The 12305-nt window shown below is 58.7% G+C and overlaps 1 protein-coding gene across 1 annotated transcript; it reads right to left on the bottom strand.

Moving 5' to 3' along the window:
- Window positions 1-8452: 8452 nt before the first annotated feature.
- SWI5 (SWI5 homologous recombination repair protein) lies at window positions 8453-12158 on the bottom strand (the record flags this gene model as incomplete). The annotated part of the gene is made up of 5 exons (XM_081151744.1): window positions 8453-8788; window positions 9528-9622; window positions 10295-10416; window positions 11667-11715; window positions 11935-12158. Coding segments are annotated over 5 exons (555 nt in total), but the record flags the coding sequence as incomplete, so codon positions are not given.
- Window positions 12159-12305: the final 147 nt, after the last annotated feature.

Genomic DNA, 12305 nt, shown 5'->3' with positions numbered 1-12305 from the left:
CGCAGTGTGACGAATGGCTTCTTTAACAAGAGAGCGTGGCCACTTCTCCCTGTGGGGGTGGGTGCGGACCAGGGCTCTCCCGGGGAGGGCTGACCTCTGACCTCCGCCGGGAGCCGGGAGTCGGCCTTGTCACAGGTGCCCTTGACTCAACCTCGGGGTGAGAGCCAGCGGGCTCCGTGTTCTTTGGAAGGGCCCTTGCCCCTCGGGCCTCTCTGGCACTTACGCCATAATCTCAAGAGGAAGCAGGAATTGGCACCACACTCGTTTCCTGAAAGGCTGGACGGCCGCCATCTCTGGAAAGTGCTCCCGGGGCCTGGGCCCAGCCCAGAGCCTGGGCAGGTGTGGTGGTCAGCAGCCAGGGGACCGGAGGGAGGAGGGCGGTGACTCCAACAGCACCGGCTGTCCTGCCCCGCGGGCGTCCGCTGTGCCGGGCTGTGTGCCACCAGCTTTACGTAAATTCAGCATCTCAGTTGCTCGTCCCCTGGTACGAACTAGGGTGACTACCTCCACTTTAAAATTTTTTAAAAATTCTCAGCAGGGATATTTTTTCCATGCTTTTCATGGAGAGTGGAAGGGAGGGGGAGAGGGAAAGAGAAACATCGGTGTGAGAGAGACACCGACTGGTTGCCTCCCGAATGCACCCCGGCCGAGGCCGGGGATGGAACCTGCAACCCAGGTACGTGCCCTTGACCGAGAATCAGACCCGAGACCCTTCAGCCCAGGGGTGGACGCTCTAACCACCGAGCACACCGGCCAGGGAAGTTGCTAGGAAGAGACACCCTGCCTAGCGGAGAACATCTGTGTCTCCAGAGGATCTGCCCCCTCACGATTTCAGACCCGTCTTCCCCACTTCGGGGCGAGGCTGAGCCACGAGCAGGTGCCTGTCCCCCCTGTGCTTCCTCAAGCCACACGCGCCGCCCGAGGCAGCCCCCCTTCTCGCTTAGCATCTCCAGACGTCGGCCCCTCCCTCACACCAGAATCCCCAGGGAATTTAATCCCCGTTTTACAGATGGGGAAACGGAGGCACAAAGAAGGTAATGCTTGCCTGGGCCTCCCACCCAGTCGGGTAGGTTTGAACTGGGCAGTCTGGCTCCAGGACCCATGCTCTCCATCTCTTCATCATGACCTCCCGATCTTGACCTTGGGGGGAACCTAGGCCCAGCCCCCGAGTCCCCAGTGAGACTGTCCCGTGGACACCTTGGGGCCAGGGGAGATGGGCATAGTCAAATCCCGCCTTGGAGCTGTGGTCTCGTTAGGCAGGAAACATAGAAATACATATTTCTGCATGTAGACAATTCAGAATAAAATCAAATAGTACTTGGGTTTGCGGGATCCAATCCAGAGGAGAGGAGACCTGGGTGGGGCAGAGGGGCTGGAAAAATCAGGTAACTGGAGCCCAGGCTACGGAGATAGGCCGGAAGCCAGGGACAGACAGACAGCGGACAGCAGTGTGCCGCCACCGAGTGAACCCCGTCTTCCCTAAACCAAGGACTCGGGAGTAAATGGTTTGCACGTCTCCTCCCCAACCCGAGGATAAATAGCTTAAATCACCCCACTCGGGGAGACGGCAGAAATCTAATGAGTGCCATTTGCCAACCACACCCACGGACAGGTGACGCTAAGAGGGTAAACCTCATTTCAGTGCATTAGCATAAAGCGGATGAATATTCATTCTTTTGAGAGCCTCTCCTAGGAGCGCCCCTAAACTCGCAGCCTTTAAAAGCCCCCAAGACAAGGTCCCAGGGCACACTCTCCCTCCCAGGAGCACGCCCTCCCCTGCCCTCCCCTGCCCCTTTTTCCCCCAGGCTGGCATGTCCTAAACCCTGAGGAACCCCCATGAGACTCGCGACCAGGGAGTGGTGGGCGGCGGCCGATCGTCCCAGGCAAGCCCCCTAAACCTGTCCCCGAGGCCGCTTTCCTCTGACTTCTCAGTGAGCCCAGGCTCATTTCCCCGCCTCGTCCGCCCCTGTTCCCCTGAACCCTTCCTTACTGCACCGTCCTCACCTTTAACAAACATCCTCCCACATGCACCTGGATTCATTTTGTGAAATTTTTCCTGCGTGAAGTCAAGAGCCCACACACTGCACCCGCCTGCCCCAGGCAGACCCGGCAGGGGCCAGGTCCCTTTCCAGTAACAACGTCGCTCCGTTGGGAGCCCTTATTGACACAGAGATTACAAAAGAGGTCACGGTGGCCTATCCTGATCTCGGGACTGTGGGGCGCGGGGATACCTGAGTCATGGCCAAAACATCCGGCTGACACGCAGCCTCGGCCTGCTGGGAAAAGCCACCCCAAACCCCTTAGGACGGTAAAATGTTTTCCTTAGAAGGTGTGTTTAATCCCGAAAAGGTTAGGCATTAACAACGGTTGCTAAATTGCACCAAATGGGTAAATAACTTGAGATTTGTAAGTTGAGCTTTAAAATTTAAATTAAACTATTGGGCTATTTCAAGAGAGACTTTTAAAAGCCAAGTAAAGTGCAAATAGTCCTTTCTGAGCACCAGACATGCTCTCAAGAGCACCAGCAACTCCTTCAACACACCCACCGGCTCCCGCATTTGCCAGGTGCCTGCCCGGGTGACGCGGGCGCCGGGGCCTGAGGCCAAACCCTGGTGGGCACTGGGTGACCTGACCTCTGTGAGACCCGTTCACCTAAAAGGCCCAAGCGAGAGGCAACAAGCATTTATTTGAGCCAAAAGAATAGCCATTTGGGGAGCATGGGTTCAGGCAGAAACCCAAATGGGGCACAGGCAAAGGCGGGGGGACAATTACATCAGTAGAAGGAAGGCATTTCTGTCGGTGCAGAGAAGCTAACGTGGTGATGCTAACTCTAAAGGATGTTTGTTATTTTTAGTCTCGTCCCGATGTCTGCCCTCAACGTTACCTTTGCAAACAGTTGTCTGGGACACGGCCTTACCCGAGGCCCAGGCCAAAGGTTCGTTTGCCCAGTGTTATCACCCCCAAGGTTGGGGAGCTAAGGCCTGCGAGGCAGTTCCTCTGGGATGGCAGCCCTGCCTCCATTTTTTAATTTTATTTTATTATTTATATTTTATTTTAGCCTCATCAAAGGATATTTTTCCCCCATTGCTTTTTAGAGAGGCTGGAAGGGGGAGAGGGAGAGAGAGAAACATCAATGTGAGAGACACATCGATTGGTTGCCTCCTGAACACCCCCCTGACTGGGGCCTGGGATGGAGCCTGCAACCGTGCCCTTGGCTGGAATCGAACCCGGGACCCTTCAGTCCTCGGGCCGAGGCTCTAACCACTGAGCCAAACCGGCCAGGACTGGGTGGCAGGTTTGATCCCCAATTCCTGGCCCTGGTCAGGGAGCATGCGGGAGGCGACCCGTCGATGTGTCTCTCACGTCGACATGTTTCTCTCCCCCCCCCCCACTCTCTAAAAATCCCCTGGGGTGTGGAGTCACAGACAGCGAGAAGAACCGGGCGTCGGGATGAGCCGACACTCGCCTGCCTTACAGCATCAAACCAGCCTGTGCATCTCTGATCTCAGCGGGGCTCACTTCACCTGCCCCCAGATGTGGAAGCTGCGGCCGGGCGGTGGCCCAGCCTCCCGCGTCCGCCCCTGCCTGGCGCCCCTGCCCGGCTTCCTCCGCGGCCGCAGGATGAAAGCACACGGAGGAACCGCCTCCACCACCCTGCTATCGCATCTGGATCGGCTCCCCACATCCTGTGGCGCCTCCTCTGAGCTCGCCCGCGGGAGGCGTGGGACGCCCCTGGAGATGGCTGGATAACAGGAGGGACAGACATTAGTCACACAGCAGTTCCCGTCTGGGTGACACAGGGCTCAGGCTGCTGCTGCGGATGCCGGAGGGTGATTGAGACAGACAAGCATCAGGCGGGCGGCTCGGGTGCGAGGGGGGCCTTCCAGCCGCCTTGAGATCAGAAAAGAAGCCTGGGCTCCAAGGGACCCCCTGCCCAGAATGTTTCCCCACGTGGACCCCACTCCCAACCTCTGAGCCCCCAATAAACCAGGATGGAGAGGAGCCCTGAGATGGCAAACAGGACGAGCCCCTCCCGGGCAAACCAGCTGGGCAGGTCTGCGGGTGCCAGGGTGGAGGGTGGAGCAGCAGGTAAACGCCAGCGCAGGCAGGGTGCCGACCAACGCGGGGCCCGCGAGCTGCGGGGGAAGCCGGCGGAGGTCCCGAGTTTGACCCAGAGCTGGCTCTGAGGGGCCGGGGGCTCTGGAGACGGGTCTAAAGACAGCTGGGTTGGAGGCCGGATTCGATCAGACGTTGCTACCGGTGCTTAGAAGTTATTAAAAGCAACTCGTCAGTTGTTAAGGAACACTCGCCCGACGGGCCGGGTACCCAGGCACCTGGGCTGCTCATTAAAAAAGATCGTCGGCCCCAGGCCAGGCCGGCAAAATCAGGATCCCTAAGGGAGGGGTTAGGGACTCAAATCTTTATCATTATTTTCATTATTCAGTTGTAGTTAATCCTAACCCGAGGATATTTTTTCCATTGGTTTTTAGAGAGAGAAGAAGGGAGGGAGGGAGTTGGGGGGGGAGACATCAATCAATTGGTTGCCTCCTGCACACACCCTGACCTGGGCAGGGGATCGAACCTGCAAACCAGGTGTGTGCCCTTGACTAGGAATCAAACCCGGAACCCTGTGGCTCGCAGGCCGACACTCCAACCACACCGGCCAGGGCCCGAATCTTTATTTTTAAACGCCCTCTCAGATAACTGTGACACTCGAGGTTTAGAAATTATTCCCAGGTCTTTAAAGAGCCCATCCTTGGAGCCCTCATTCTCCGAGTCTGCTACTTAGCTGTGTTTCTTTGGGAAAGTGACTTAACCTCTCTGAGCTTTGTTAGCTTCACCTGGAAAACGGAGATGACTATATGCCTCTTAGGGCCACCGTCAGGAATCCGTGCAACCGTGGGGCTGAGCGGCAGGCTGGGGGCCGGCGCGGAGCCTGTGCTCAGCGTGGCACCTGCTGGGGTTATTGCCTCAGCTGAGATCCTGCAGGATTCTGAGATGAGTGCAAGAAACTGAGAGCCGAAGAGCAGGAGGGGTCTTCTCCTGCTCGGAGTTCCTGACGCTGGGAAGGAGAGGCTCACTGAGCAGAGGGCAAAGCCTCCCACGCAGAGAAATTAGGAGGGAGGGGCCGAGGCCAAGCCCAAGGCCAAAGCTGAGGCTGCTCATTTCTGGCCACTGGCCTGGCTGGTAGGTCAGGGCCTTGGGCAGATACGACTTGTGAGAAGCACAGTGGACATTTGTGGTAAGGCCTTGGGCTTAAGGGCTCAGAGAGCTCCGGGTTCCAGTTCTGACTCCTTTTATTAATGCATGACCCGGGGTGAGAGACTCGAGAGAGGACGAGCCTCTGCTGGGGAGGCAGGCCAGTGCGCCCCAGCCAGGCTCGCAGCGTGGGCCTGTGGCCGTGAGCAAGTCGCTCCGCCCTCCAGCTTGGGGACACTGAACGGGGGATGCGTAGGAGAGCCTCACTGAGCCACCTGAGCCCCAGTGTTTTCTAAATGTTCCTTGTCAATGCCATCAAACCTTTCTCTGGGGAAACCTTGGCTTGTGGCTGGGCCCCTTGCCTGGCCTTCCCGAGGTGTCCCCTTTTTCTGAGCAAAACTAAGCGGGGTGCTGCGCCGGCTGGGTGGCTCGCTTGGCCGGAGAACCGTGCCGTGCACCAAAAGGCTGCGGGCGCAATTCCCGGTCAGGGCACATACCTAGGTTTGGGGTTCGATCCCCAGTCGGGGCGTATACAGGAGGCAACCAGTTGATGTTTCTCCCTCACATCCATGTTTCTCTCTCCCCCTCTGCTCTCTTTCTCTTTAAAAATTAATAAACACATCCTCCGGTGAGGATTTAAAAATAAATTCATGTTACTGCAAAAACACCTTTAAAAAATAAAAATAAAGCGGGGCGCCATCCGGTGACACCACTGCGGTGAGGTCAGGCTGCCCAGAAACGACGCCTTCGGCTCCCGGGGGAGCGAGTGGGCTGCGTGGCCTCAGTGTTTTGAGCTCCCGCACGTGCCGGGCGATGACCATGTTCAGGAGCATCTGCCCTGGCCGGGAGCAAACACGCTGCCCGGGGTCAGACTTACCCGGGGCTGCCGGTTTCCCAGGAAATGTCCCGTCACTGTCCCCATCTCACAACCGGCTGGCTTCTCACTGACCTGGGGGGGCTGGGGGTCACGGCGGACTCCCAGGAGGGGTGCTGCCAGAGAAAACCTCTCCTCTCGGGGCGCTGGGGGAATCTCGCCTGTGGCCAGAGGCTGGGCAGGCCCGGGCCTTCCCCACCAGGCCCTCGGGGTGGCCTCCCGGCCCTTGGGCTCATCTCCGGGCGGACACTGCCCCCGTGAGGCGGCCCTGGCCACGGCGCTGGGACAGGGACCCGCGGTGCTTTCCTTCCAAGCCCTCCGGGCAGCGCCGCAAGACTGGCCCCAAACGCAGGCTTTGGAGCACTCGCCCTGCAGCTGTCCCCAGCCCAAGACCCTGGAGCTGCCCTGGTGCCGTCTGTCGCCTTTTCCGGGGAAGAAATGCAACCCCCGCGACTGGCAGAGCGGGAGCACGCAGCCCGAGAGGCCTTGGGCCCCCCTCACCCGCCATCTGTGGGGCGTGGAGGGGTTACGGGCATGAGCAACGCGGAATCAGGGTTGAGGAGGGTTAGAGCTAAGGGAGAGGAGGAAAGATACCCTGCTGTAAATTTTGATGTTAGATACCAAAGTCGGGGTGGGGGAAATGAGTAAACACGAGCATCAGTTAGAGGAAGGTCAGGGCTAAGCAGCTAGACTGAGAACAGCCTGCGGAGGGGCTGGGGTGCCCACAGCATCCTGGCATTGAGAGCTGCGTAGAAACGTGGGAAAAAGAAAAAACCGCCAGTAATCCTACCACCTGAAACAAGCATTACTACTACTGTGGTGAATTTCCTCTGTTATTTTTCTACGTCTGCCTTTAACATCTTTATTGGGTTAAAGATTTTTATTTATTTTGAGATCAATTTGTTGTTCCACTTATTTTTTTGAAAACATATATTTAAATATGTCTTTATTGACTTCAGAGGAAGGGAGAGGGAGAGAGAGAAACATCAGTGATGAGTCATTGATTGGCTGCCTCCCGCACGCCCGACTGGGGACCGAGCATGAAACCCGGGCATGTACCCTGACTGGGAATCAAACAGAGAATCTCTTGGATCCCAGGCCAACGCTCCACCACTGAGTCATACCCAGCCTGGCTTTTTAAAATATTTTAAAATTGAGTTTTAGAGAGAGGGAGATAGAAACATCAATGATGAGAGTCATCGATCCACTGCCTCCTGCAGGCCCCCTGCTGGGCATCGAGCCTGCAACCCGGGGCATGTGCCCTGACAGGGATCCAACCGTGACCTCCTGGTTCATGGGTCGATGCTCAACCACTGAGTCACACCAGCCGGGTCATGGGCTCACTGTCATTTCCCAGCCTCCCTCAGTGTGTTTGAGCCACATGACAGGTTCTGGGCATTTAACTGTGAATAAAGGTGACACCTGCCGATTTGGGAGTTGGTTCAGAGGTGCTGTGTCTCCCCCACCTCCGCTCCCGCTGGGGGTTCCGGCGGTGGAATGTGCCAGCTGTCAGACCCCCATCAGGCACTGCAAGGCAAGGAAACCTGGCTTGGGGGTCAGGATGGAGAACTGGGGGCTGTTGGTCGAGGCAGCCAATGCTCACTGATGCACAGGTGCTACTACAATTTCCACAGAGAAGCCAAGCCAGTTGCCCAGGTCACACAGCCTGTAAGTGGGCGGAGCTGGAACTCAAACCCAGGTCAGCTCTCATGGCCAGTTTTAGGACGTATACTTACTTCACCACATGACAGCCCGATCCAAGGGCTGCTGTCACCTCTGGAACCTCACACGAGTGTCCAGCAGGACAGGGCCGGAGGGGCAGGGGGAATGGTCAAAACACTCAGCGGATCTGGGGTGAAGTCCCGTCAGTCTGGACCATGCCCAGCAGTTGTGACACTCTGGTGTCATCCTTGCCACAGAGGGCTGGTCATGATAAGTGACACCCAATGAAGAAGTGACAGCTCATCCTTGCTTGGCGGAGGTGACAGCTGGACCAGACCCTCCTTCTGCAGGTCAGTTTACACGGGAGACTTCCTCGAAACGCTGCCATTTCACCCTCAGCTCTCACCCGCCTGTCTCCACCCAGAGCAGCAGCACTGCCAACCATCAGCTTCTGATTGACTTGGGCTCAAGTCCCTGCTCCACTATTTACTGGCTGTGTGACTTTGGGCAAGTCACTCTGCCTCTCTGAGCCTCAACTTCCTCATCTGAAAAGTGGGGACAGCAAAACTGAACCCTCATCGGATGGATCTGAGCATCGAGATATGGATGTAAACACTCGGCACGGTGCCGGCACAGGTAAGGCCGCTCTAACCGGCAGGCTCGCTCCCCGGGAGATGGGCTGTCAGCGGAGAGGGACGTCATTCAGATTCACACCAAGACCATCCATGTGTTTATTCACAAACAGGAGACACAGATATAGACACAGGCATCACTGGGGCGTCTCAGGAGTCCTGGAGCTGGGGACACACCTTCCCCTTCCCCGGACTCCCTCCTGACTTGGCGTGGGCTCTCCAGAAAAGGCTGCCAACACCTTCTCGCTGGTAAGTGTGGGTGTGCCACCTGGGCTCACACAGCTTCTCACAGCTGCACAGCCTGCCCCAGGGGACCGTGGACCAGGGGCCATGGACCAGGCACTGTGAGCCTCTGCTCAGTCACTCATGTCCAGGCCAAACTCAGGATACAAGTCTCTGGTGGTGACACATCGGACCACGGCTGAAAGGAAGGGTGGGTGTCCAGTGGGAGAAGCGGGAGAGTGGCCAAACCCTGACCACCCAGCACCTGCTCCTGCACCTTTTTCCTGCTCCCCTAGTTGCCAACATAATTCCCCTGCCACTCCTGCCTTGCCACCCCAAACTAGACCCATCGAACCCTCTCCCCACTCTGCAGAGTACCCATGTGGGTGGGAACCCTCCCTGAGGGCACGGGGAGCATTTGCCAGGGGCTCCCCTTGGATCTTTTCTCCATACAGAGCAGCCAGAGCCACCTGCTGAGAACAGAGACGCATGTGTGCCTTGTATCCAGGGCCTGCTGCAAACCCCACCTCCTCCACCTGCCCTGCTGCCGAGCCCAGGGTGATACTGGCCATTTGGTGACACTTCCTCCCCCTCCCTCCATGGCTCTTTCCTCCCACGGGAAGGGCTCTCTTCAGAGGCCTCCTGACTACCTCCCCTCACCCCCACCTGCCACCTGTTCCTACCTCAATATTCTCCATCTCTGCCCTTTGATTCCTTCATAGCACTTAACATGTTCTATAACTTGTTTGCTCCTGTTCTTTAGTAAGTGACCGTCCTCCCTCCCTGACCCCGACATGGAAACAGAAGTCACATGAAAACAGCCCTTCAAGTGTCCACGTCTCCAGTGTCCCCACACCTTGCAGAGTAGCCCGGGGCAGGTGCTCAGGAAGCACTCACTGCGTCCACCCTGCGGGCTCCCCTGGAGTCCTGCTGCTCACCCAGTTTGCCCAGCAGCATCTGGCCTACATCCTTTATGTCGTTGTACTCGTGGAGCTGGGAGATATGGTCCTCCAGTTCAGCCACACTGTAGCCTCTGGGGCGAGGGATGGAGAAGAGAAAGCTGATGAGGATCCAAGGTGCAGAGAGTAACAGGACATCTGGTTGACAAATGTTCACAAAGGGCCTACTAGGAGCTCAGCACTGGGGACGTGGAGATGGCAAGACAGACTGTGTCCACTAAAGCTCATAGTAGCAGGGGATCAGCCCCTGGCAAATGTTCCCCATGCCCTCAGGGAGGGGTCCCACCCACATGGGTACTTTGTGTCCTTGGCCATGGCTGAGGGACTCACAGATGGGCACACGGGTGGCTACTCAGAGCCCCTCAAGCGTGAAATGCATGTTCAAAAGCTGCTCAGTTTGTGCCCCGTGGCTGGAGCAAGGGGCATGGGAACTTGGGAGCTATGGAAGAACCAGCCTCCCCCAAGGCACTGAGAACCCTACCTGAGGGAGGAATGCAGTCTGGGTGCAGACAGAGGCAGAGGCAGAGAATGTGGGCCCCAGAGAGCGGTGACCTCCATTCCCAACACCTTTCCAGTCCCTACTTCCCAGTGCCCGAGCCTGAGCACACTCTACCCAAAAGGGCTTAAGGAAACGCCTGAACCCAGCAGCTCATTCCTGCTTTCATGCTGAGCTGGTATAACTGGGTTGTAGTTACTGGGCACCAGTTATCCTAATTAAGCAAGCCGAGAAGCCCGGCAAGACTTACTCTGATATTAACTGGGAGATCTCCTTGTCCAGCAGGTCCCTCTTCTCCTTCAGCTTCTGCATGTCAAGGTGCAGAGAATCCTCGCTGGCCCTGTCGGCCTCGCCAGGCTTGGGAGATGGCCGCTGAGTGGCACAAAAAATCATTAGCCGGACTAACCAATTATCCACAATTTGGAACCTACAACTTGTTCCCCAATAGGCACTCCCTGCTTCTGCTCGGTAATAGACATCACCCAGCCCCAAATGCGACGACATTTCCCAGCTTCCCTTGGAGTTGGATGTGGCCCTACAACTAAGTTCTGGCAAGTGGAACTTAATCAGAAATGGTGAGCCCGGCCAGTGTGGCCCAGTGGTTGAGCCAGGAGGTTGCTGGTTTGATTCCCGGTCAGGACACACGCCTGGGATGCGGGCTCGATCCCCAGTAGGAGGCGTGCAGGAGGCAGCCGATGGATGACTCTCATCATTGATGTTTCCATCTCTCTCTCCCTCTCCACCTCTCTGACATCAACAACAAAAAACCCATTAAAAACACACACACAGGAAACAGATTAAACAGTGACTCTTCAACCCTTCGCTCTCCTTGTCCTGATGTCTCCTGACATCTACCACCGCCTGAGGTGTCATGCCTTTCACCGATAATGTCATTGTCGTTGTTGACCTTACACGGCTGGCGGGTAAACTCCGCGAGGGCAGGGGCTTTGTCATATTTACTGCTGACTGCGCTGCGTCTACAGCAGTACCTGGCACACAGCAGGCACTTAAAGAACTTGGCCAAAGGGATGCGTGAAGGACAACTTAGTAATCGACTAACTACCAGTCTGAAAAGTGCTTTGAAGCTGGCGGCCAGTGTGCTAAGGGGGCGTCTCACGGGGCTGCTGGCCTGAGCCCGGCGTGGGGGGGCCCCCTCCGTGGGAGCTCAGTTCTAAAGGACGGGCGGCCATGGGCTTGGCAAACCCTGAAAGTACCCAAGTCCCTAAGACAGGGCAGAGCTCCCGTGTTGGAGGGAACCGGAGCGGCGTATGTGCGGGTGTGAAAAGGGACCCACCCCTCGCGGTGCTGTCGGGGGGCCGGAGAGACTGAGCCCACGCGGGGCGCCGCTGCTGAGGCCAGCGCTCTGCTGCCTCCACATTTGAACTAGATTTCAGAGGGAGGGAGGGAGAAACATCGATGAGAGGCCGTCAGGGGCCGGCTGCCTCCCGCAGGCCCCCTGCTGGGATGGCGCCCGAAGCCTGACCTCCCGGTTTTGGGGTGACGCCCGACCACTGCGCCACACGGGCCGCCGCTTCCAAGCCTGGCGGGCTCGAGGGACGGGGAGGGCGGAGAGGCGACGGGTTCTCGGCGGAATGAGGCGCCGGGGGGCCCGGCAGACTCACCGGGGAGCGGAAGGCGCCGCCGCAGCCGCTGGAGGGTCCCGGCCGAGCCCTGCGGGGGAACCGGGGGAGCGGCTGGTGGGCCCGCGGGCCGCTCGGGAGGCAGGGGCGCCGCGGGGGCTGGGGCGGGGAGCGGGGGGCCAGGGAAGGGGGGTGGGGGAGGGGGCGGCGAGGGCCCCGCGAGGCCCGGGGCGGGGGGCAGAGCTACGGGGCGCCGGGCGGGGCGCGGGGAAGGGGCGCGCTCCTCCGCCGCCGTCCGCTCCGGGCCCACCTCCTGAGCCCGGGGGTCCGGGGCCCCCGTTGCGGGGGCGTCTGCAGTGCCCGAGGGTCCAGGTCGGGGGCGGGAGGGCGGCCTCCAGACCCGCCGAGCGCCCGGGATCCAGGGACGGCGACCCGGAGCCGGCGCACGGCGAGCTGCGCGCGCACCCGCGAGGTCGGCCCCGCCCACCCCGGGGGCGGAGACAGCTCCCCTGGCGACTCGGCGAGTTCCTCCCCGACGGAGCCAGACAAAGCCCCGCCCCCCCGGCCCGCCCTTTCACCTCCGCCTGCCAATGGGGTCGAAGAGACAGGGCCACGCCCGCCCCGCCGCAGCCTATAACCGCCCTGGTCCCTCCTCCTCTGGCTCCGTCTCCAGGATGCGCG

Source organism: Miniopterus schreibersii (genome assembly GCF_964146895.1).
Source record: "Miniopterus schreibersii genome assembly, chromosome: 11".
Taxonomy (NCBI): Eukaryota; Metazoa; Chordata; class Mammalia; order Chiroptera; family Miniopteridae; genus Miniopterus; species Miniopterus schreibersii.
Note: the sequence above shows the minus strand (reverse complement) of the source record. Positions and strands in the feature narration are given on the sequence as shown.